The following is a 27,771-nucleotide window of genomic DNA, read 5'->3' on the forward strand; positions in this document are numbered from 1 at the left end:
ATAACACATTAGAAATCATTTCATACTACTTTTTTTTATATGGTTAAAAGAAAACAAATCCAAACTTTTCATTTTAATTTAACACATGGCATGCTGAATGGTCTCAATAGTTCTAATTTTTTTTTAAAAAAATAAGTGTTACAAACTGAAAGGCAGGTAGCTATTAAAAATATTGTAATAAAATTACCATTCCCTACCAATGGAATGATGGCAATTAAAAGTAACAAAAAATGATTAAAAGTTAAGATTTGAGAAGCTAAGAAGTCATGTTAGACTGTCAATTGTTTTTACCATGGTGGGTAACCAGTTAGACAATTAAAAAAAAATCTAGTAGTTTAGTGGTGGTCCAGGGAAGAGTCAGTGGGGACAGGGAGGTTTCAGCGACATGCTGGTAGAAAAACAGAGACTTACATAGTCTGGGTGGGCAGTGAAATGGAGGGCGTGGCAACCTCGCTCACTTAGTGGTCATTTTTTGAGTTTCAATGACATTTTTTTCATTCTTTCGCCTAGTAAAGATGACAGAAGGTCCTAATTTATTATCTGATATCTACATCTGTTGCTAGATATAAGAAAGTTTAACTGTACACAGTAATATCATCCAAATACAAATAGTTTGATTCAAAGAGATGTTCATGCATTCTGTAGGATCACAACCACATCCTCAAAGCATAGCTCAGGATTTGGGGAGAAGGGTCAGCTACACAGTCTGGGCACTGCAAGGGCAGAGGCACGGCTGTCTGTGGTGTCCTCAGAGTCATGTGAGAGAGAAGAGCCCAAGAAAAGCTGTTTTTTTTTTCCCCCCCAAGAAATGCTCTGATCTGAGACTATAGAAAAATCTTTGAAGGAACATTGTGGGTAGTCTTCTGGGTGACAATGTTAGCAAAGTCTGTCAAAATAGACATCAGACACGTGACAGGTGCTCTAGGCCTTAGGTGCATCCTGCTGTGGCCAAGTACAGTGCTAGCAATGCTTCTGTCTAGTGTGACCTGGAAGGGTTGTAGGGTTGGAATGAGAGCAGAAGTAGGTACATGTTAGTCAGTCATGAATATGTGCCCTTAATTCCAGTATGCAGGAAGGAGAAATATCAGGATTGTCATAAGTTCGAGACCACTTTAAACTATATAATTAATGAGTTTGAGGCCAACTTAGTCTACATAGTGTATGATAGCCTGTCTCCCCCAAACAAAAGACCTGTGTTAACTTCTGTGTCTCTAAACTTTTCTAGCCCATAGTGCCCACAATTCCCTACTGCTATTTGGGTGGGGGCTGAAAATGTTCAGAGAATCCCTGGAATCAATCAATGAAGAGACGATATCTATCGAATTCTGTGAGGAGAGCCACCTGAGTGGAGGAAGGTCCTTTGAAATAGCTTGTTGGTGTAGTTAACGACACACTGGTTAGGGATTAGAAGGACTGGGAAGGAAACAGAACAGACTGTTCATAAGAGGAAAGAGAAGGGATGGGGGGTAACTAATCCTGTTAAGATGCCAACCGTCTCGTGCCGGAGTCACTTTCTGGCTTTGGAATGTTGCTCAGCGCTAGGACACCAGAGTTGGCATCTTAGTTCTTCACTGACAGAATCCCACATCTGCTCTGAGATGAATGATTTCCCATTTTCACATACATTTTCAAATGGAGTCTTTCATGAATGTGTGATATTCATAGCATTTTTTTCTCAAATAACTAACTCTGAAGTATGGGACATTGTCAAAAAGTACCTAAAATTTGACCAGAATTATTTAAAAAGTGGACTAGGCAAATACATTTAGTTATTTTACATAGGTGTACATTCACTTCCTTATGTTTATTCTGCAAAATTAGCCTTCCCTAAGAGACATTTTAATTATGTTGAGGTTATTTTTGTTGTTGTTACTACTATTAAGCACCAGGACAGAATCACTTTAGTCTAAGTGAAAGTCAAGGTAGCCAAATGTTGACTGTTGCTACTGTCTTTGGGGTTTTCCAAACCATGGGCTGGTCTTACTATGGGCTCATTTGCAGATGCTAAGATGGGTGTGTAGAAAACCTCAGCCACCAATGTGTCATTCAGAGAACAGAACTGGATCTCCAGAGATCCCAGTGCTTCCTACACTGGATGAGAACCTGAGCAGAGAAACACTTCCATAGTCCAGGCCTGTACAGTGCAGGTGTCCATCAGACCAGCCTTCACGAGAGTCCTACCCTCCCGTGGTTCCCTTACCTTCAGGCTCTGCTGTCTGTTGCTAGTTGGCATATGGGTAAGAAATGTAGGGAGGCAGCATAAGACAGATCTGGCAGATTTGGTGAGAGACAGCTACTCATCCCCTTTGGGGTGTTGGCTTTTTTAAAGTATCAGGATAAGGAAGACTACTGAATCTTCTGACCATTCTGGCTTCTACTTTCCCTAATGTGGAAAGGGAAATTCTGCCATGGACACTGACATGCCCATTCTGGAGGTAGCCACTAAAGAATCTGTAAAACATCTCCCTCCCACACTCTCTTTTCTTGTATTTGTGTGTGTGTGTGTGTGTGTGTGTGTGTGTGTGTGTGTGTGTGTGTGTGCGTGTCTGTCTGTCTGTCCTGGAATTCGCTATGCAGTTCAGACTGGCCCAAAACTCACAGAAATCCACCTGCCTCTGCCTCCCAAGTGCAGGCATTAAAGGCACGCACCACCAGGAGTTTTCAATTTCATGTCATGTATGTTTCATGCAATACCCACACTGAGTAGGGCGACTGGGGTAGCACCATGGTGGAGGCTTCTGTCATAGGCCGCTCAGCTTTCTTTCTCTTGTGTAAGGGGAAAAGGTGACTGGGGGTCCACACTAAGCAGGGTCCCTACTGCTGGTGGATCTGATTTGAAAGTCAATTCCTGCTGAGCTATCATTGCACAAATCTCTCCTAAAGTTTGCTCTTTTTATTCTTTGAGTTTCTGTTTCATAAAGAGTCAGTCCTTTTTCTCCTGCCCCCGGTGACCTGCATTCCTTCCTTTGCAGAGCACTTTGCTCCTGCCAGCTTCTGCCCTCGTCCCTTTTATTTGTGGGGCACTCAGGAAGGGATAGCAATGTTTAGAATAAGGAAGAAAATAACTTTGAAAGAATCCATCTTATTATGATCATGTTTAGATGAATTATGGGGGCTTGCCATCAACAAAATTACAAAATAATTCCTGTGGGAGCCCAGACCATTCTGAGTAATTCATCTATGAAAAAATGAACTTTAATTGTTACTCTTGGCAGCCATCTAAGAGAAGAGTGAAATATTATACTAAATATTGCCACGTGCAATAGTAAAATGCAATTTCCTCCTTGCCAGAAGCAGTGTACAGTCCCTTGAAATTCACGTTTGGGTCTGCTGATTTAGTTTAAATCCCTTGTTTTTCCCTCTCCAAAACCAACAGAGGTTTTCCAAAGAGCTGCGTGCTTTATTAGAACCATTTGCTCTTTTTAAGTTGCCAAAAAGGAGTAAGTCAGACTAGGAAGTTGGTTTGGGTTAAAGTTGATGTTTCAGCTTCATGGAGGTCAATGGACTTGGTGTGTGAGCCCTCTGCTCAGAAGGCCTTTGCAGCCATGGTTAATGTTGATCACTTCCCCCATGCAGCTCATGGATTTATCTAGTAGGACTTAAGAGCAGGCTGATGATAATCAACATGAAACATCATACGACAAACTTACATTTCTGTTTTGTTTGTTTTGTTTTGTTTTGTTTTGTTTTTTGGAGAAGTGAAATTTCAAATAATTTCACATTGCCCAAGCAACTACAATTGTCCAGCTTCTCAGAGCAGGACAGCAGCAGGCGTTTACAGGTTTTTTCAGGGGAAACAGCACACCAACACACTACTCTGTGTAGTTCACAGCCAAAGAAAGGACCACACTTCAAGCAGAACGTATGGGATAGATCATGTAGAAACATCAAATAACTGATTATATGTGTGAATCCTTGACAGCTTCATAGGTCATGGTTAAGGGTGAGTTTATCATGAGCTATCTGCAAAGAATTTTTAAAGGACATAGATTTTTGGCATAAGTATTTGCATATACTGGACATAGTTCCCTAAGGATACATTAAGCTCCGATGTATGATATCATGTAGATGCTATTCAGATTCCATAATGTTTAAATATGGAACCATTAGAGATCTTAAAATGAATGGCTTCCTCAGGATTATTCATCATGTTTCTGGTGGTCTGAGTGCCAGCACCCCCTGATTACATATTCCTTAACTAGTGAATACTGTTTTCCCTAGAGGGGGATACGTTATGATCTAAAATTATTTGGGGAAAAGTTTGAGACTGTAGCTATGATATGAAGTAATTTTTGTTATAACTTCATAGATTAAAATTTAGGTTATTTGCAACTTGAGTAAACCCACTAATCTTTAGAAATGCCTCATATAATTACTTCCTATTTATTATGATATATATTATCCATGACAAAGAAGATTATGGCTACTGTTAAGAAGATCACTAAAAAGACATATAAGTTTCCTCAGCTCTGGAGGAAGAACATTCCATGTTTGTTCTATGTCACGTGAAGCTGCTAGAGTCTGCCCAGTAGGATGATTTATTTGCACTGTGGGTTTGCTCATAGAAATAATCCTGCTTTTCTATTTGTGAAAGTTTTAAAACTATTGAAAACAGTGTTACAAAACACATGCCTAATTGTTAGATTTTGGTGAGAGGTGTATGTCAGCTAGTAGACACGAGGAAGCAAAGGTGAAGAAATTGAAAACACAGAGTTATAAAAATACCACGCAGAGAATCAATGACAGCGAATACCAAAGCAGTTAGGGTTCCCATAGACCAGTTATGCTTGGGCGTTGGGAGAATTTTAAAGACTTGACCTAAGATGTTGGAAGCATAGGAAATCTGCCATGTATGTATACTTTTAATTAAAAAAAAAAACAATCTGCCTTTTATGTATGGAAAGTCGAAAGAACTCTTCATGTACGAGCACAAAATGTCATTTTGCTTTGTTTGAAGGGTTCAGTTTCCTGCTCTCCATTTAAAATTGGGGAAAAATAAAAATGTTTTGCCTGTGACAGAATAGGAAAGAAGTTCTCACCCTTAAAACCAGCAGCATTGGTTTTCCAGTCATTAGCGTTCAAATGTCCCGCACGGGAAGTCCTGACAATAACATGCTGTACGTCTCTCCAGGTCAGAAACGGACTGGGGAAAGACAAGGTAAGAATCATTGTACCAAAAAAAAAAGATGGGGGAAGCAGTCACAAGCAAATTCAAAAAGCAAAATCAAAATGGCAAAGAACTAAAAACAGGGGATGGAGACTTGCGTTTGGGATAATCAAATGCCAAAGGCCACTCCTGCTCTCAGTGTGGGGATATGAGGTCAGTCTGTGGAAGGCAGAAGTTGTAACCATAAGAAGAAATCCTGTGCTCAGCGTTGGTGTCTCACTGTAGCTTAGTGATAAGAGGGGGCAGAGGTTTCTCACCTCCTTGACAAAATGGCTGCTCACTACAGAGCTACTGTCCCCTGAGTGAGAGTTTGCATCTTCAAGACACAGCTTAGTCAAAGTAGACGCCTCTAGAACCATCCACCTTTAATCTTAATTTGGTAAAATTTGCAGTTTACCAAAGATCGACATTTAACCTTCTGTACAAATACATGTGTAGGACATGGAAAAAAATATCTTAGCTGAAATTAAGCTCACACTTTCAGAGTTCTTTTAGGAAAAGAATGTGGCTTGATCTAAAAGTTAGGCTCTAAGAGGCAGGGGCTAGGAGAGCATTCATGCTTTGTAATGTGTAGTCGAGACATTGAACAACCGGCTCACTAGACCTCAAGGCGGATAGCACAGAGGAACAGATGCTAACGGCTGAGGAGGCCACACTTGTGTGAGAACTGAAAATCTAAGGAAAACACATCCAAGTCAGATAAGATAGTCTGGGTGTCTTTCAGAGAACACAAGTGCGCAATAGGCACCGGACATGGTGGGAACACATTGTTCTAGTGCATTCTTCAGTCTTGAAGTCTGAAATGTGTCTATCCTTTTTTTTTTAAATTCTGGTATTTTCTTATTTATTTATTTATTTATTTATTTATTTATCTATTTATTTATTTATTTATTATTTCTCTCTGTGATCTCATGTACTACACAGTGTTACTATTCGTAGGACAACTTTCCCGAATGAGTTATCTTTCTGCACTGTTGGTTCTGGGATTGAATTCAGGTCATCAGGCTGAGAAGTAAGTAAGCACCTTCACCCATAGAACCACATCACCACCCCTGTTATTTTTTTGCCTAAGTGTGAATTATGGAAATAATTATCACATGGCCTCTGTAATTATTTTCATCATCCTCCACCTAGTGTTTGGAGGATTCAACAACCTAGAGAATTCCCACTTGTGAATTCTGAGCAAGTTACTGGACAGCCACACTCCCATTTCCCTGGGAGGGAGCACTTACCAACTGCAGCTCACACTTAATGGTGAAGCCTATGCATTGCTTTGCTTCAAGCTAGGTTTTGTCCCATCATAGCTACCATATGTGCAATTTGGTCAACGCTTTCTTAGAAATAAGTAACTCCATAATCAGACTGCAGCTTTTGTTTCCTGCGTGAAATTAATCTCTACAAAGAATTACTTTCCTCACTTAGCTCGAACATAGAACCAGACAATTGGTTAAAGTAATACCAATTACTCAGCATAACGCCCGGTGCACAATAAGCTCTAAGAAATACGAGCTAGCTTTTCTTTTTATCCAGGTAACCCTTACTTGGTAATTTGAATATCAAGAAGTTGGGGAAAGAAAAGAATGGTTGAGTGCTGATACCTTTTCTTCACCTCTCAGAATAAAACAGAGACAGTGAGCCTTGCTGATGTCTTCAGAAGCTGAGCGCTCGAAGACTTTAGAGTTTCCCTTAGTGAAGGGACTTAGGTTTTACAATTAGAACCACGCTAAGTGGATTTGGGAGAGTGATGGAAACTGGGTTTTCACTCTGTTTGAATACAACCCTTGTTGAGAACCATTATAGAGAGCTATAAGGCATGAAACTCAAGAAAGGGACAGAGGTGTGTGGTGGGGCCCAGGAGGAAGGGAATGTTGCTTCTAAGGCAGACAGCTTGATCTGGTCCTTTATTAACTTGCCCTGACTCCACATTATAACTCAGAAGACTCAGTGCTGTGCCGTCAGTGACATGCGGAAACCCATTCGGGATGCTGGTCTCTCTCAACAGATGTTCCGCTCTGACTGAGATAGGATGCCCACAGTGCATTCCCTTCTTTGTGTGCCTGCTTAGGAGGAGGGCAAAAGTCTCAACAAGAATGCCCAGTTTGGGTAGACATCCCAGCTCATTTATGGTTTTCCACAATGTTCCCAAATGAACATACATTTTTTTCATGTGTAAACAACAGAATAACAAAAAGTACCCATGAGTTTGAAGGCTACATCTATCTAAACCAACCTAACAATTTAGAGATAACACTAACATACTAGAATGTCTGTATTTTAAATACTACCGTTTAGGATAACAGAATTGAAGTGTGTTTTCAATGATACCTGCAAGACTCAGAAAAATTCGGCATAGGGTTCTGAACATTGAGAGTCCCCTATTTTTCCTTTAGTTCACTTCAATGCTAAAATGGAATAGTCACCCAACAGGGGACATTTATCTGGTACCTGAAGCAGCTGTGCGCTGGCAGATGGAGGAAACCTCCCACATTCAACTCAGCCTGAAGACATTACTTGGGTTACTCATTCTCACGCTGAGTTACAAAATCTAGATTCTGGAATAGTTGTAATTAGAAAACTCAGCATCAGGAAATTGGAAAGAACGAGGTGGTCTGATAATTCTACTTTGACACCTGATAACCAATGGAGCTGCCTGAATTTCAAACTATACAAGTAAGAAAAAAGGGGGGAAAATCAGTGGATTCAGTAAAAGTGGCATTTCTGTCCATCGCAAGGCAACTAATGAGCTCAGGAAACAGTGAGAGACATAGTAGATGGTGGGCTTTAGTCACTGGAGCACTCTGAAGTACTCTTGATTATACCGATGTTTGATTTCCATCTTATTTCATATTTTTATTTATTCTCACAGGGCTGATATAGAGGTAAGGATTGAGCCAGATTACCAAAGATTTGGTAACAGAACATTCTGGTAACCATACTGAGAGCAAAATCACAGGAAAAGCTGAGCACCCTTCCTGGGGAAGGCCGTAGGCACAATAGTAACACAGGATCCCTGAAAAATCATGCCCTTCCACAAATACAATTGGCCTAGATTCCCCTGGCCTTGAAACCCAAGCCTGCTCTTTCTCAAAAGCAGACAGATTGCCACTGGAAAGAGCTCCAGCAGGGAGGGCAAATGGCTAGCTGACTAAGAGAAGATGGCTCAGGTTGAGCTTTCTGGTTGCCTCTCTCTAACAGCCTCAGGGGGCTTCTTCTTGTGGTTGTCACCAGTTATGTCTCAATAATACACACCCAAAAGTAGCTACCTGTCATCTTAGGGATCATGGAAATGAACTTCATCTTCTGGGCAGTTGTGGAAAAGCCTCGTTTCACATTGAAAAAGTTTGTCTTTCTTGCTTGCCCTTCTAATAAGATACACCAGTTAGAGTGTACTGGATGACCAGGCACACTGTGTATTACATACATAATATTGTTATGTAATATTAAGAATCACGATGTAGGGACTGGTGACTTTAGCATTTCACCCCAAATACAAAGATGGGAATCTAAGTTTTACAGTCATGCAAGTCCTCGGAGGGGCCACAGGCAGAGTAGGAATCCACAGCTGCGGGTTCTGCCTGTAGCACTCGTTAGCAGATACAGCAGCTTCCAGAACAGAGTCCTCTGGGGAGGAACACATTCTGGCTTCTGTGGTTGCTCTTAGACATTCTGAGTCAAGAACCAAATAAGCATCTCGGGACATGGTCTCATGGTCATGTGACCCTTGAGTCCCTACTGACTCAACGCCATCGCTTGATTTTTGTCAACTATCATATTATAAATATTCTTTAGTCTTAAATTTGTTTGCAGAAGGTCTAACTTTTTCATATATTTTAATCAAAGATCATGAGAAAAAATATGCCAGAAAAATCAAGTCTTTTAAATAATTAAATTTAAATTAACTAAATTAAATTAAGGTTAAATTTCATAACCTTATTATACCATTTTATAGCATTCGTGTTGTGAATTGGTCATCTCTCTTGTCAGGGTCTTATTCTGATGTACTTCACAGCCTGGTTACTTAAGATCCTTAGTGGATGAGTTCGAATCTGTCCCCAAACACCACTAGTTTATAGCTGTTAATACAGGACAATGGCTCTTTGGTTACTGTGGGGTTGTACAATGTTCTTGCTCTCAGGAGTTCAAAGTTTTTTTTTTTTTTTTTTTTTTTTAATGAACTTACTATAAGATTTAGAATATGCAGGACATGTCCCAGGAGAGTTATTTTGGTGCAATGCTTCTTATTAAGCTTTTAAATGTAATTGGTAGCACTTATATTAAAAAAAAGAAAAAAGTCACTCACCAAGAATTCTTGAAAATAATTCTCAGATGCGTGAGTGTTGGAAACAAACTTGCATTTAGTGATTCTTACAAACAAGGTCCAAAATGATGCTTGGGCAACTGACTCACCTGAACTTTTTCAAGAGAAAAAGAGTCTCCCATTCCCTACAAAAGATGTACCATCACCACCATCACCATCATCTATCATCTATCACCACCACCACCACCACCACCACCACCACAACCATCATCTTCATCACCACCACCACCACCACCACCACCACCCCCATCCCCCTCATCACCACCACCACCACCACCACCACCACCACCACCAACACCACCACCATCACCCCCACCACCACCAACACCACCACCACCACCACCACCACCACCACCACCACCATCACCACCACCACCACCACCATCATCATCACCACCACCACCACCACTATCACCACCACCACCACCACCATCACCACCACCATCATAACAACCACTACTATCATCACCACCACCACCAATATCACCACATCATCATCACTACTACCACCATCATCACCATCATCTTCCTCCTCCTCCTAAGTTTACAGGTAAGTGATAAAAGGGACCAGAAACTTAACTCCATAGAAGAAATTTATCAATAAGAGGAGAGAATGAAACTGTAGAATGAAAGCGCCTTCCTACTTAGATCATCTGTCTTGAGTGAAAGTGATTCTGTCTAATGAAATGACTACGTATCACCCAGATCAATGGACAACTGCAGAGACAATCAGCTATCATCCAACTCCCTCAGCAATTAAATAAAACCAGCCCACGCACACCCAGGATCCTTTCATTAGTGTACCTAAAACAGACCTGGAAACAAATAGCCAGAAAATGAATGCCATTGAGCCTATGGTGAAGAAATTAGTAACTGTGAGAATGGGTTTACTATGAGCAAATTATGAAGATGAGGAAGTGTGTGCCGAGAAGGGTAATAGCATTACTGTGACCACAGTCAGTACACAGCAGTCATAACTGAGCATAGGTGACTCAGTGAAGGGAACCAACTTCCTTGTCAGGACCAGGAAAGGGTGCCAGCCCCTCCACCTCCTACTGTGGTGCATCTGTCTTGTGTTCAGCTTTAATTCAGAAGTGCTAGCTTTACAAACAGAGCTCACTGGTGTGCACTTGCAACCCCAGCACTGGTGAGATAGAGAGACAGGATTCTTGGGGCTCTCCAATGAGTCTGCCTAGCCTACTTGAGAAGCTCCAGGTTAGTCAGAGATTCCATCTCACAAAAAGGGGTGGGAAATGCTCAAGGAGTGAAACCTGATGCTGACCTCCAGCTTTCATGTGCACAAATGTGCTCACTTGAGCATGCATGCACAAGTGTGTGTGTATGTGTGCACACACACATTCACATACAGAAACACACACACATACACACATACACACTCACATACACGACACATACACACACTTAAAATGTTTAGCCCTAAAATCAAGTTGTAGTGTAAAAAAGCATGATTTCTCTTATATCAACATTTAGAACTATGACTTGTATCAGACACACCTCCCCCAACTCCCTGGTTGAGCCCTGCCTGATCCATCCACCTCTTAACAGAACTAAAAACAATCAAAGGACACATTAACTCACAATTACAGGCCCAGTTTTTGTTTTTCTCTCTTGTGAATGAATTCCCCGGCTCTATAAATTTAGTCTAACGAAAGGTAAATCAAACCTGGTCTCAAAACACATACATGAAGATGGCCTGTGCCACTTGATGAAACTTTTCTCATGGACACTGAGATGGCCTTTGCCCTTACAAATTCTACTTCACCACTTAGTGTATCTGTTATGGAACCCAAAAGAGTGAGAATGCTCCCACAGCCCCTACACAGGAGATATACTGTGCATGCTCAATGGTCACCTCTTCATTGACATCCGTGGCTTTGCTGAAAGATGATTGCCATTAAACTGGAGAAGGTGGGGTACAATAACAGGTGACAGTATTCACAGCTGAGACGTCATGACGGTAAGTTTTCCACTGGCACCCTTACATCCTTACAAGGGCACCCCCTGAATGCACATGGACATTGCTATTCAGTCTATAATCTCTAATCTGGATCTGCCTCTCATCTTTGTCATAAAGCTTTAAAGTCCTCTCAGGGAGGCAGTATGGGACACTGTACGCACGTCACACTAAACTGACCCCTGTGACTCTGTGCAGAGCTCTCGCTCACTGTCTGTTTCGAGGCATGGTGCGAATAAACACACAATTCTAGGCTAATTGATTCAGGCCTTCAGAAGACATCTATACTTCTATTCTTTTCATATTTTATCCAAAGTTGGTCTAAAAAGTAATAGTCTCCATGTAAACAAAAATGGTAGAAATTATGTCAAGTCAGGATGATTTGTGCTTATGAGGCAAACACGGAGAGCTGTCTTTCCCGGACTGCTTGCTTTGCTGCAATGTGGAGACAGAACCATTTATTCAGCAATGCAGCTGCAAGATTTGGATGTAATGGCTATAACAAAGTGCCAGGTAAACAAGTTCCCCAAGGCAAGAGTCCCAGAGACTTTTGGAGATTAGCGACCTACTGGATCAAGAAAACTCAGAGGGTGAAATTGCAGGACTGCCTGACGATGCTCAGGCAATCAAACGATGTTTTCTAAAACTGTCCCAAAACTTCTGTCACAGGCTACTTTCTTAATGTTTAAAGTTCTGTAATGCACAGTCAGACATGTTAGCACTTGCTATATTTCTGCTTAGCGAATTGTGGTGCTAAGATGTGCTGCAAAGGTCTCTTTTAACCATCCTTGAAAAACCATGGTGTAGTTAGCTATTGCCTATCCTAGGCTGGATATATAGCATGTGCCTACTTCCTACATTGCCTTTGTCTGCAGGAGGTTTTCGCCCTTGCTGGCTGGCCACTAATGGGGCCGTGGTGGAGGATGGTGGAATGCTCTTTGGTTTGCTATCAGAGTGCTTTATGGCATTGGCTATTAGGATACAGCTGCAAGTACACGTATTCCCAAAGTGAATTGTCAGGATGAAAGGATCTTCATGTTTTCTACAGAGTTCAGAGATTTGCAGTGCTTATAACTTAGCTGTGTGAATTTTTATGATTACTGACAGAACCAGGGTGGATGCAGGGCCCCGTGCATGCCGGGCCAGGGCTCTACCTCTAAGTTACACCCCAGTCCACACTGCTGATATACTCAGTTACTTTACAAATACTTCCTCCCAACTTTTTCCTGTTATGCATAAATGTTTATAATAATGCTCTTTTCAGGTGACGGTATGGCTCAGTGGATACAGGCACTTGCCACCAAGATTAAAAGTGTGAGTTTGATTCCTGGTATCCACGCGGTGGAAGGAGAGAAACGAATTCTAAAGGTTATTCTCTGGCCTGCGTGGATGCATGCACACATGCACATATACATGCACTCATGTACACACACATATACACACACATACACTGTGGCATGCTTCTATACCCCCACAACAAAATGAATATAAAAAAAATAAGAATGAAATACCTTACTACATGTTCAGTCTTGAAGTACATTTCAGGCAAAATTTCTCAATATTCAGCTTTAATTTTAACGTTCATTGGAAATCACTAAGCATTTTAGATTCTAGAGTTTGGAGTGAGTGTTAGTACACATTTCAGAAACTCCTGACTTCCATCAATTTCTGGCAGTCTTTCTCATTATTGTAAATCAATAGAAACCCATCATTTAAAAATTTACATATCACACACATGCACTCAGGAAGAAATTAATGAAGACTAATGAAAATTCATGCCCAAATGTCTGGTGGTGTCATAGAGATGCTCATGCTCAAGTGACAGGAAAGATAACACCTTTGTGCCTTCTCTCCTATTGACTTCCGGCATGGTATGCATCAGGATGCTGAAATTACAGCCATGGCTTCAGCGTCATTAGGAAAGGAAAAGCTCGTGCTATGCTTGTTGGTCTTGGTGATTTAGAGTTTCTGCACTGACACCCGGACTGGAGACTTAATATGAGCATCTCCACATCTTTTCCTTTCAGAGAACTCTTGCTCTGTAGCTCAGGCTAGCCCCCTACTCACTACAATCCTCCTGATCCAGGGCTTGCAGATGAAAAAGCACCCACTGAGGTGAGCCGAGAGACAGTGTCATAGTGAGACGGTGTCAGTGGCTTCAGGAAGAGCAGACTTTGGGGTGGGGTTATTCTACTGTCACGTGAGGCGACAGACTGATCCTGTGGGCAACTGTGAGGAATTCAAACATGGGAACTTCCTTCAGGCGTGCTTTCTTCGGAAAGAGAGGAAAAGGAAAATGGGGAGGTAGCTTTGGGGAGAGAAAGCAGAAACCCAAGTTCAGAAACGAGCTTTTCTTTCTGCTTTCTTGTGATGCCTCTGCCTTCTGCCTCCAACTGGGGCTGCACTGGAGGCTTTAAGTAAACTATTCACTCAACTCACGCAAAGTAGCCCACCCACGGGGACAGAAAGCATCACTGCTTCCCTTTTACAGATGTGGAAACCTAGCTTCAGAAAGCCTCACACCCTTCAAAGATGAATTCATCTTTGTATCTAGTAAGATAATCAAGGTAGGGATTAGAGGCCAGGCACTGTCCCCCACAGCCCAGGCTTCCATGCTCCAAGGTAGGTTTTGGAAGTTATCAAAGTCAAATGTGACTGGGAAAAGCCACAGAGGGCTGGCAAGTTAATAAGTATTAAAGAACCGGACCACCCCAATTGGTTGTAAAAATGTATATACTTCATGGCAAATAGGAAGAGAAAAATCCTTAAAACTTTTATTAAAGAATTGAGAAAACTAATCCTAAACAAAGCATGATCTAGCTTATGATGTTCCTGAAAAAATAGTTTTTGGAGGGAATAAAGAATCTTTGTTCTAGTGAAAGCAAATAAAGTGAAGAGTTTCAGACTAGGCTCATTCCTTAGAAGTGACAGCAGATGACACATTCATGCAGTGCTGAGGACCGGCCAGAACCTACATGGATGTCTACACACACACACCCCGACACGCAAAGCTTATCTGCTCTGTGAAGAAAATGTCAAAGCTAAAAACTCTCAACTGTAAAATTCATATTAGAGAATACCCCAGGATGACTGAAAGGTAAACTGGTGTAGAGGCGTAAGACTCAATAATTACTTCAGCTGACTTCTTGGGAAGAAACTAAAAAGTATGGTAGGAAATAAACGAGCAAAAATGGCCTGTTATAGAAATGCAGATTATAGTATTAAAGGTGGGAGGGTAAATAGATAGGAGCAATCAATGTAGCCCAACTTTATACCTCAAGAAATCCCTACTGTAAAATCCATTCGCCTTAAATTATTATTTTATAAGCTTCCTCAAATAAGAAACCCCCAAGTTCAAGAGTAGGCATAATTACTTCAGAAAATGAATGACAGATAACATTATCTACATGTAACATTACTACTTAGCCAGAGAAACCGGCACGGACAAAGACACAGAGGCTGATTCTACAAGAAAGGCTGGTGCTGTCTAAAGGAAATATCTCATAGCAAGATATTAGATATTACAGGCATTTGTGCATTGAGATGGTTTAATAGGAGGTTGGGAAAATGAAGTGGCTAAGGAACTCCAGTCAAATCAAGAGAATTTAATTCATTTAACTCAGAAGAAAGAAAATAGCTCGTTTATATAAAAAGTACTGAGGAGGCTGAGGGATGGAGCAGCGACACACGCACGTACGCATGCACGCATGCACGCACGCACCCACCCACCCAAAGTGTACATATACACCCCACAGGCAGAGAGAGGGAGGGAGGGAACGATGCCAGGAAAATAAAGTGTATACTATAAATCCCACTTAGGAAAAAGACATAAGTAAAAGATGCTGAAAGGAGACTGAGAGCAGACTGCAGAAAGAAGCAGTGTATCAATGGGAGGAGAAATGAAGCAATCCTCTTCTCTAAGAAGCAGCCCTAACAAAGCTAGTGTGTATGAGTAATTATATCTAAATCTCAACGAACGGTGAGAAAGCACCCAAGTTTCCCTCACAGTGAAGCCTTGATGAAGCAAAAACTGGTTCACAGGCGTGATGAAGCAATGTCAACTGATCGCGAAAATGGTTAAAAATAACCCAGACAAAAACACAACATCCACAGGAATGACTACAGTTACCCTGACATTTCACACAGCGTGGTTGGCTACATGATGGAGGAAATATTATGATGATATCAGCTTCCGTTCTCTTTAGAGCTTTCCGTATATGTAAATTCACTTAATACTAGTGACAAGTGGCACGAATTTCACATGAAGAAACTGGACCTCAAGAAACTGGGCTATGTTTCATTTATCCCTGGCTGTTCAGGCAAATTGGAACAAGAATCAATCTGACTCCAAAACATGAACCAGCAATGACTTGTGCATAACACTGACCAATAAGAACAGACATGAAAAATTCATCATAAATGAATAGAGACAAGTAACTATCTTCAGAAAAAAACAAAATATTCAGATATATTTCTTAAAGGGGACAGAGGTAGCTGACAGAGATCAATTAAAGTTATAAATTATAGGAGTCAAGAAGCAAATATTTCCTAGTTCCAAAACGAATTCTATTCCCCAAAATACAGAACTAATGGTGATTCCAGAACATTTCTATGCCAATATAAAAGACTCAAGTAATTCTGAGAACTTTCCTTGAATGAGAAAGCCAGTTTCAATGATATCAAGAACTAGGATCCAGCAGTGGCTCAGTGAATGATGTGCCTGCAGTACAAGCATGAGGACCCGACTTCAGATCTCAGTACCTTCACATAAAAGCTGGGTATGGCAGTGAGAGCCGACGATCCCAGTATTGGGAGGTGAAGACAGGAGGATCCTGGAGACTCACTTGTGAGTCAATCTAGCCAAGAGGTAAGCTTCAGGATTATTGAAAGAAACTGTCTCAAATAAACAAGGTGCAAGCTGATTCAATAGCTTGCCTGATGTCTTTAATTGATAACGTATTATTTTATTTAAAAGTTTGATTTAAAATAAAATTATCAGGAATAGGAGGGTAAAGGCATGACTAAGATCTGAAAGGAAAGCAATACAGGAGGAGGAAGTGGAAGATAATAAAGTATAAAATATTTTCATGATAAAATGAGTGTTAAGAATATTTAAACCCAGTATTTATATACAAGATTTATAATTATCCAGCCATTGGAGATTAAAAACTGCTGCTGAAGAAGATTGCTTAGGGGAGATGCACATACAAGTACATGTATGTAGGTATTTACATACATGGTAATATGACACATCTACTTCAAACGTATGTCAGTACTCAGGTGACAATCGTCTTGGATTTTAAAATGGCTTATTGATAATAAGACTGGCGGCCATGGCAGTGTTCTTGCAGGCATCTGTCAGTGTTGGAGAAATGTTAGTTTGCTTCCAACATAATAGCAGCAAACTGGAAGGATGAGTTGGATAATTACAAGTCTCGCCATGATTAAAGGAAAATAAAAGACTCCCACAGCACCGTCCTGGGGTAAAGACAGCTATGCATAGCTGTAGAATAAATAACAGTGTCAGGAGTAAACCCGTACAGCTATGGACACTTAAGTTTTACCAAGGTGTCAAAACCATACACTGGAAAACAAAAGACAGCCTATTCAACTAGTGGTACAGGAAAAACGTCTATATCCATCCTGAGAAAAATGAAAATAGATCCATATCTCCCATTCGACAAAACAATAAATTTAAAATAGGTTTAGGACTTTAATAAAAAGCCTGATAAATTGAAACAGTTAGAGGGAATATATGGACACACATAAGGATGGGGGTTAAGGTAAGAACTTTGTGAACGGGACTCTAATAGCACAGGAAACAACACCAAGAACTAACAAGCAGGTAGGCATGAAATCACTAGGCTTCTGTACAGCATAGAAAACTCTCAGGAGAGCCAATAGTGAGTCTATAGAATGGGAGAACATCGTTGTCAGCTAGATATCAGATTGAGGATCAATATCTAGAAAACGTAAAAAAAAAACCTATCAATCTCCGGCAATCAGAACACACGTCAATGAAACAAACCCATGGCTCTCAGTAGGAACACATTAAGAAGTATTCAGCATCCCGAGCCATCGGAGGAATCTACATTGGAGATAATTTTGAGGTTTGATCTCCTCAGAGTCAGAATGGCTAACATCAAGAAACCCAACAATGAAAGTGGGGAAGGAAGAACACTTATTCGCTGCTGGTGGGAGTATGAATTAGTAGAGTGTATATGGAAAATATTAAGGAGGTTTCTTGAGTAATTAAAACTGGAAGATTCTAAACAACTATTCATGGGCATATACCAAAAGGAGAGCATCCTGCCATTGAGACACATACACTCTCATGTTTATTGCTACACAATTCACAATAAAAAGAAAGACAAAAATCCTACATGCTCTATCATCTGAGATCCTAGCTTAGCATGCATATATGCATATATGTTAAGTGAGGGAGAGGGGAGGTGTAGATTATGAAGCTAGAGATGAGAGTGAGTGAGGAAGAAGAGGTGTTGAGGAAGGGGCTGATGGCAAGAGGACAGATGACAACGAAGGATTCCATGGGTCGGGGGAAAGACATAACAGGCACTGGGAGGCTTGGCATTCATGAGGATAGAGGAAAATAAGCAGGGTGGTTAGCCAACAAGTGTATAAAAATGCCAGAATAAAACCTAATTCTTCATGTGCCAACTGAATATTTTAACTAAAAAATCATAAAACAACACACTTGTACACATGCACAACACACTCATACACACACACCACACACACACACACACACACACACACACACACACACACACACACAACCAAACCCCAATATTCTGCATTTCAAAGACTTATGCACCATTTTCCAACGTGAAACCAATGTGTAACTTTTGTTCACTTCAAATTTTCAAACAAAAGCACATCAGTGGAAAACTTGCTTTAAGAATATTTTCTCAAAATACAGCTTTGTTCTTAAGCAGCTCACATTCCGTTATTGTTCTCCTGGAGTATGCTCAGTGAAATGCTTCCCAACAGACCAGAAATTCTCTGGGCAATCTTCCAATGTTATACAATTCCCAGCCAAACTGATAACAATTATTTCATATTTCAGGTTTGGGATCCCATGTAATTGAGAGTTTTAACACAATGAAAATTATAAAATTGAATACATCTGCTATAGAGAGTGAGGCCATTAAATGTCCATTCCAAAGGCCCTTAAGTGCAGAGCAGGGAGTACGAATCAAGCAGAGAACTCTCTCTGCGAAGTTGTCCTGGGCAACATTCTCTGAGGACATTTGTAAAGGTTTCCCAGAGCTTCCGCAAGAAGGCTTCCCAAAGCTGTGAAAAGACCACACCTCCTTGCCTCAGAATTTACTGTCTTTTCCCTTATTTCTTTGCTCTCTGGTTATATACCAAGTATTTTAGCTATTTAGAATGCCTACTGGGCATGAACATAAGGTCCTTTGTTACATTTATAGGACCTGAGGTGCAATTTCAATCTTTGAAGTGATGCTAGCAGTTATCAGTCCATTTTCAACCATAAAAATGGGTTGCTTTTCTGGCTTTCTCCTTCACTCTCTGCCTTTTTATGTCCAGTCTTAGCCATGATGGCAAGTTGTGGGCGGATGAAGTAGTTAAAATGTAGTTAACGTGGCCACCAAATAGTTCAGGAACAACTGAAGACAGGCCAAAATAAAGTAAATTACTCTGTGACCATTGTCATAGCATGCATGTGATCACTTCTTTAATGGCTTTCCTTATTCTTGATCATCACTGATCATTCCATGGCTTAGTTTCCCCCTCTGTACCAGGCATGCTTATTTTCCATCTGCTAATAGGAATATAAATGCACGAGAGTGAGGCTCAAAACCAACACACATGCACTATCCTCATGGACCATGTATGTTTGTACAGAAGTACACCAGTTCTTAGCATAGTGACAGGCACATGCTCAATGACATCAAGACAAGAGTATATATTTGTGACTACGATTTGTAAGATATATTACAATTTCAGACTTGTGTGAAAATGTGTTTCCAAATAAATAAATTATAGTAGCAAGAACAACTCAACTAATATTTCTTTTATATGGTCAACACTCAGACTTAAAATGGAACTCGATGGCTGTTAGTCTACTCCCTGCAGACTCAGAAACTGATACCTGTACACACCACTGAAACAACTGCAGGAAGATTTCTTGCCTTCCTTATTCCTTCCATCTCTTCCGCTTCCTTTCCTCCTTCCCTCCCTTCTTTCCTTCCTAGTATCCATTTACTCATTGTGTACAAGCTTAGTTTCTCGTCGCTGGTTTAGTGTAGCATACTGATTCTTATGCCTTTAGGGGTTTATCATCATCATCTATGGATCACTTGCAGTTAAATGCTAGAAAGTATTTTGTGGGCTTGGAAATCTGCAGGATGAGTCACATGCCCATTCACTTTTTAAAATGTATGTTAAGCCTTTCTCGTTCTATAAAGGTTTTTGTATCATCCTGCCCAAAAGTTTGACTTTCTTCCCCAAACTCACAGCCCCTATAGCTGTAGCTGCCATCTGCTACGCAGGTCACACGTAGAGCAGTAAAGTGACCGGTAGGATGATGTATTCTTGTGTCATGTGACTTTGGGTTTATTTTCTAGATCTACCCCTTACCCTCTGATGATTTCTGGATCCCATCTTCTATCTGAGGTATAGGTGATGACACTGACCTTGGGATGAAATGAGCTTGGTAATCAAGAATATAGCTCAGTGTATGGCGAAGCACAGCTACTTGGTGGAAAGGAGTAAGTCATTCTCTATGTCTTGTTTGCCCTTTGCTGCTCTATGCACATACATGTGCAGTCAATAGCAAGCAGAATCTCCAGCTTCACATATGGGATGTTACAGTCTGTGTTGTATGATCCTCAGGCGTTAGAAGTGATATTTCCAGACTTCATAGACTTCTGGGATGAAAAAGTCTGTATCATCTTTGCCACATACATGGCTACTTGGTAAGAACTGAAATCATCCACAGTGCTGAACTAAACGTTTAACCCCAGTTGATAGTAAGTACTGAAATGCTACACACACAAGGCATTTTCTATGTTTTGGGCTCAATTGAGGTATCATAGCTTATATTATAATGGATACATTGTGAGAAGGTTTCAAATGACAAATGTCATAACCGACTTGTTCATGTCAATATGAATGTCCTGCTTTTTAATGTTTCATTTATATTTTCTATTTCCTTTCTCCTCTGGAAAATGTACTGCGATTAACATTTTATAAAAGAGAATTTCACACACACACACACACACACACACACACACACACACACAGAGAGAGAGAGAGAGAGAGAAAGAGAGCGAGAGAGAGAGAGAGAGAGAGAGAGTTAGTTGATTACAAAAATTCAGCCCTATTATTCTGTTTAGGACAAGAGAAACAAATTTTCTAGTAAAATTTATAGGCCTGAACCAGGGTAGCCATAGGCTATATTGATTCAAAAGTCAGCCTAGATCTGGGTGTGGTAGTATACACCTGGCATCTTGGGTTGCAGCAGTGGGAGAGTGATCTTGAGGCTAGCCTGGGCTTCAAAATGAATTACAGGCAAGTCTGGATCTGCTATCTACAGACAATTATTTATCTAATAACTACTTATATTACAACAACAACAACAACAACAACAACAAAAGCAACAACCACTCAACACATAAATGGAAAATGTATAAAAATTTGTAACCAACCAACAAAATCCTTCTTGATCTGTAAAAACTCAGCCCAAGGTGATAGGCAGATCTGTAGCACAACTCATATACCTAAGACTTACTGAAAATGGCAAAAGAGGTGACAAAAAGATTCTAAGAGCCAGAGGATCAGGTAGCCTATTGCTTGACATACAACAAACTACCACTACCACCACCACTGCCATCCCTAACACTAAAACCACCATGGAAACAGGTGCCATGACAATACATATTGGAGAAATTTCACAAGGTCTCATCCCTAATGAAGAGCTATAGGCAGTTAATATCTAGAGAGAGGGTCATCATTTTCAGGGCTGATCTCCTAATAAGAGTATGAAATCACAAAAGGCAAGTCCTCAACATGTATATATGAGCAATACCAAGTGGACACAGCAAGTTAGATACATACACACATACATACATACATACATACATACATACACACATACATACATACATTCATATATATGCACATGCACGCACACGTGCGTGCGCACACACACTCACACACACACACTATATTTTACAAGAAGAGGTCATGAATTCAAGATTGAGTGGGACTTGGATGCAGGGCAGGGGAAGAAATGATGTAAATACAGCACCGATGTATTAAATTCTTAAAATTTAAATTAACAAAACCCATACAGCATCCCAAGAACACCTGGTGCAGAAAGAGAGTTGAATGGTAACTGGGATCCAAGCTAGAGTCCTCAGAGGTAGAAGTTAGGGGATGAGCTGTCACAGCGATGTCTTTTTATAGACTTTGCTGAAACTGAGTAAACAGTAAAGAATGGTGGGAAGTAATGGACACAAGAAAAATTGTACTTTTAGTCCTTAGAGGTTGACCATAGGCACTATTAAGAACAAAACTTTCCTAGCAGTAAGTAAAATTCAAAATCTTCTGAGATTAAATTGAAATACTAATTTTTACATATTGCTTATAAACTCATGAAGACATCAGTCTGTTTGCTAAGCAATGGTATTGGGTATTCTTGTAAAGGTTAATCTATTGGTAGCAGCCTGTATAACCAAGAACACAGGAGCAGGCATGCAATTTCTAATGTAAAGAAATCAATATTCACTGCTGTTCACTTTAAAAAGTAAACTGTCAGTCATTTATAACATTTATAAACACAGTGGTAGGCATTTTCTGAGGATTAAAAAATGATCAGAATAACTGCTGTGGGAGTTGGCACACAAAACTCAGTCAATAATTGCCCAAGACATTTACCACAGTTCTCATTGCAAGACGTCTAGGCCCAGGGACATGTAGTCTCACCAGGTTTTATGCTTCTTAGAATTCCTAGAATCCCATGGGAAAGTATCAAGTGTATTTATTTCTATAAATGGTATCAGACTAAGTTCAGCAAAGCAACTAGACCTTAGCCTGCTTTAGTTCCTTTTCTCAAGATATATCATCTAAAGCATTCTCTCTCTCTCTCTCTCTCTCTCTCTCTCTCTCTCCTCCCTCCCTCCCTCCTCCTCCCCTCCTCCTTCTCTCCCTCCTTCCCTCCCTCCCTCCATGTTACCCATACTTTTATCAGACTCTTTGAAGCCATCTAGAACATTCTAATATGTGATGTGTAACGTGAGACTTTCCTGATAACTTGTTGCTTAAAAACAGGATTTATTCAGTGATACAAGAAGTAGATTTGAGGACTACTATAGCAATAAGAACCACTCTTATTTGAAAATATTATAACAATTGCATATTTTCAGTGAAAGACATTTTAGTTATTAATTTATCATTTTATTTGCTTACATTTCAAATGTTATCCCCCTTTCTGGTCTCCCCTCCACAAACACTCACCCTCTCCCATTTGCCTCTAAGAGTGTGCTCCTTCCCAACCCACCCATTCACTCTGGTCTTACTCCTCTAGCATTCCCCTTCTCTGGGGCATCAAGCCTCCACAGGACCAAGTGCTTCCCCTCCCTGATGGCAGATGAGGCAGTCCTCTGTTACATATACAGCAGGAACCATGGACAGGCCCATGTATACTCTTTGGTTGGTGGTTTAGTCCCTTGGAGCTCTGAGGGGTCTGGTTAGTTGATAGTGTTGTTTGTTGTTCTTCCTATGGGATTGAAATCCCCTTCAACTCCTTCAGCCCTTCCCCTAACTCTTCCATTGGGGTCCCTGGGCTCAGTCCTGGTTGGCTGTGAGTATCTGCATCTGTCTTAGTCAGGTGCTAGCATAGCCTCTCAGAGGACAGCCATACCAGACTCCTGTATGCAAGCATATCTTGGCATCAGAATACAGCTAAATACAGCTAAGCAAAAAGAAGCAGGTAAGAATCCCTTAGAAATTTCTGTTTTCAGTTTGTCTTTGCAGCAGTTCAAGTCTCCAACATGGTGCTGTTTGCTCATCTAAGGCGATGGAAACACTGGCTAGCTCCCAAGACAATCCAAGTGAATGAGTCTGCTGACCAGGGCTTTTCCAGTCATAATGGACACCTTTGGAAGTCATCCTATTTGAAACTGTTACTTAAGGTACAGTCAGGCAAGTCCAGGGAAAATTGGCTTCTATATAATTTGAACTTGAAGAGTGCTAGAGGACAGAGTGTATTGTCTGCGTGTATGTAGACATAACAAAGCTATTTTCATTCACAGTCCTGGCAGAAGGCCTGTGGTAACTGCTCCGTGTGTCTGGTTACAATTATTTCACTATAGGGAATAATCCAGGACAGTACATCCCTACCCTGTCCGCTCAGCCTCAAGTTGAAATGTGTGCTGCTTTGCTGTTCTTAACCTCACAAACCTTGTCAACTCTTTCCTGATTGCCTTTTAATTCACTCATCTTTCTTATGCCAGAAACCTCAGCTGAATTCCAAGTCTGAACTGCTGTATTACAGTATGCATGAGTGTCGACCAGGAAGTGTGGATGCAATACCCGGTTCCTTGTCTTGGTGATTGCACAGAAACTGGACACGTGTGCCTGGGTGTCTCACTGCATGTGGATTTTCTACGTTCTAAATGGAGTGAAACTCTGCTTAAAGGAAGGAGTGGGTATGTCTTTTTGCGATGCTACCTCCGTAATCAAACACATCTGTGCTCCCCACCCACTGAACATTTCATAGAGCTCAGTGTAGCTCTTGGGAAATTTTTCAAAAACAATAGTTAATAGTGAGATGTGTTTTTAATTAAGATGACAGCACAAAAGAAGATAAGACTGGATACAGAGTATCATTATCCAGATACTAAGTCTGATATTTAGACTTAATATCAGAATCTTAATATCAGAATAGCGAATGCTGTGGCTATCGAATCCTTCTTGTACAATCTCCCCTGATTATGTTCAGTTCTCGGAACACAAAGCTCCCTGAGTTGCTTTAACTCAGAGCTAGCTTGTCAAAAACTCCAGATGTCTTCTCAGCAGCCCCAGGTATCTTCCCATAAGTGGGTCACATATTACTGCCATTCATTTTTTGTACATATCAATGGGATAGCTTGTAGAGAGAGGTAAGGCAAAAGACATAGTGGTTGATAAGACAGAACGACAGAAAGCCTGAGCAGATGAGCTTTTCAAATTGCAAAAACTGCAAGTCATTTAATCTCTTGAGAAAAGACTACTCAGAACTTTATTTTAAAGCCATAGCAGATGATGTGAATCATCTTTTGGCTTTGTGGCAGCTCTTCTCACTTGGGCCATCATTGGTCTGACAGGATCTCCCACTCAGGACCAAAGGTGGAGGGACTTCCCTTAGGAGCTCCTGGGGGACTCATGTAAACAAAGGAGGGACAAGTCACTAAGGACTGAGCATCAGTAACAGAAGGACCAGAAGTGTGACAACAACATACATACAAGCAAGTCATTCTGCCAGCTGACGTAGGACCCAGCCCTCCCCCAGCCCTCTTAGAGAAAGTAGAAAAATGGTTTTCATAGATGAATTAATCTGTGTTTAAGAATTAACCTTGTTAATGGTGGCATACGTAGAAGTCATAAAGACTATGAAAGAGAGCACTGCTCCACCTTGAAGCATCAAGCTAACCATTTCTCTTTTCAATCAAGTCTTATACCGCCCTACCACCCATAGTCACTCCCCCAAGAGGTTTTTTTTTTTTTTAGGTTTCATGAATGAATCGTGTATGTCTGCTAGCAGTGAACATTTGCTTCCCTGGTGAGAATTTAGCTTTAATAGCTAGTGACTTAAAAAAAATTCAATTATGGCCCGCTCAATTCTCCCTGGATATACCATGCTGCCTTAACGTTTTCCCCTGGTGTTGAGTATAATTACTATCTTTCAATAAAGATTATACAGTATAATTCTTATCCCCAATGAGTTTACGTTTCAGTAGAAAAGTATTATACATGAAAATGTCAGTATCACAATGCTTACCTAAACATTCTAGAATATTCTACAGACTGTATGTGTTTCACGTGAACCTATATGACATCTTCTAAAAACCAGTAGACATAGGAAATAGCAGACAAGTAATAAAGAGAACGCGGATGAAGCCCTTTGACAATGTGTGCATGTGTACATACATGTGTGTTTACGAGGTACTAGAGCAGCCAAAGTTTAATATGTACCATACACACTTGTTTATTCTCTAAGTTTAAATCTAAGTGTATTAGGTTTGCAAAGTAAGTTATTTCTTAGCCTGCTTAGCTTTCCTCAAATGAAATTTGAGGAGAAAATATTTAGATAATTTAAACCGAGGATTCATGGATGGGTCTTTCTAGCCATAACCTCTATATCTAAATAATTTCAGAAGTCCCTGCCTGACTCAATCCATTTTTTAACACTTCTTATGTAGATTAACATTTCCTGATTGCTGAGGGTAGATTTTCCACTCCTCCAATGAAGGGTTCTTTGTAATGGTGAGCTCCACGTTTGAATTTCTTGAGCTAATGTTGACGTTTTTTCTTTTCTGCTCTAGTAACTGCAGTCTAGGATTAGGAAGGGTTACGTCAAAATAAGGCGTATTGCTCAGACACTCCTGAATGAAAGTTCTCTCAGCCGTGTAAATCGTTTTACAGGAAGCATCATTTGCTCTCACTCTCTTTTCGCCACCTGTCCTCTGAGTCTAGAGCACGTGGTGAATGCAGAGGTCCAGATGCAGATGCCTACAGATGTGGTTCCCTCCTGCACTGCTTAGCTGACATCAACTGTGCGTGTGCCACTCAGCCAGAGAGGCCCACTCCCCACCATGCTCATTCTAGCTGACCTTCTACAGTTTGACTCCATGACAACATATCATTTTTACTAACGGCCTTTCTGAGTATGTATTCCCTATTTGGTCTGCTGAAAACCAGAAGATACTTTAAAATCTACAAAATCCCAACTACTGGCATACGACAAACTTTCTGAAACAATAAAAGTGCCCAGAGTTCTCCAACATGAAAGTTAGTTTTTCTCCCCTGTGAAACGATGGAGTTTTCATTTAGCTTGGAATTGTTCATGGGCTTTAGAAGTATGAGCGAAAGGGGAGAAGCCACATGATTAACCAGAGAGGGAAGATTGACAAAGAGAAGAGAAGAGGAAGAGTTCAAATCATTCACTCTTGGACAGAATCCATTTTCTCTGGGTCTCTGTGGGGCAATGACCTCAGGACCTTTCACTAACCTCAGAGCCCACAGACATCAAACCCTTCTGTAAAAAGGGCCACTTTTGCAGATAACCTTGGCATACTTCCACATGCTATATTCATCTTTAGATTACCCTAACACCTAGTATAGTGTAGATGCTAAGGAAGCTTTTACTGTACTGCACTGCTTAGGGAATAATGACAAGAAAAAACATAGCCAATGCCAACGGAAAAATACTGTGTCTCTCATTCTGTAGTGTGACTCGCATTCCAAGTGATCTCAACAAATGCCCAAGAGGTAGGTAGGTACCAGAAACGCAGAGGATGCAGGCTATGGAACCTGAGGATTTGAGTTTTCCACCTTGTGCCAAGCAAACAGAGTCATCTAGAAACTCGGGAGGGTAGAACACATTTGCTTTATCAGTGTAGGAGTAATGGGGCCATGCAGTTAGACACAGCTTAGCCCCTCTACTTGCAGTATGCTGACCTGAAGGTTTAGCCTATCTGCTGCCTAGTGAGCTCTGGGTGAGCAGTATGAGCATTTGGAAAGAAGGTTGACCTCGCAAGCAATAGTTTTGGTTGCTGAAACTTCTCTCAGGTTTCCGTTCAAAGCAGTACCATCAGCTTGCACTCGTAAGGGCTGAATATCAAAATGCCAGGGCTCATGGTTACTGAGTATAAGAGAAGATTGCAAGGCTAGGTCTCAGGAAGTGAATAACGAGCAGGACATAGCCCAGGCTTAGCTGGAGACCAATTGCAGCCTCGGTACACTGTTATTTGAGCTCCTCTCTGCAATTTCTTCCTTTTAGATAATTTTTTTGCCCCAAAGCCAACCCCAGTGCTTATTCTGGTGGTAGTTTAATGCCACTCCTGACCCACTCCTAGAGAACTCAGACCTCTTTCCTATAATTTTCTGCTTCACTTACAGGCAGAGGTTGGCCGTAGGTCAAATCAATAGAGTACAGGGAGAGGCCTATTCCTTCTCATTTTATACGACTGCTTATTTATCACTTGTTATAGGGCCATGATGGAACTGGCTTGCTACACTCCAAAAATACAGTGGTTTCCAGATAACCTGTATTTGGAGAAT

At 40.8% G+C, this 27,771-nt stretch overlaps 1 protein-coding gene across 2 annotated transcripts in view; it reads right to left on the minus strand.

The window, feature by feature from the left end:
* Pcsk5 (proprotein convertase subtilisin/kexin type 5) overlaps nt 1-27,771 on the minus strand; it is a 409,124-nt gene that overhangs the window by 184,983 nt on the left and 196,370 nt on the right. For both annotated transcript variants that reach the window (XM_032891692.1, XM_032891693.1), the window contains exon 10: nt 5,040-5,143. In XM_032891692.1, coding sequence (XP_032747583.1) covers nt 5,040-5,143 — 104 coding nt within the window. The remainder of the gene's footprint in view (nt 1-5,039; nt 5,144-27,771) is intronic.

This window comes from Rattus rattus, chromosome 2 (genome assembly GCF_011064425.1).
Source record: "Rattus rattus isolate New Zealand chromosome 2, Rrattus_CSIRO_v1, whole genome shotgun sequence".
Taxonomy (NCBI): Eukaryota; Metazoa; Chordata; class Mammalia; order Rodentia; family Muridae; genus Rattus; species Rattus rattus.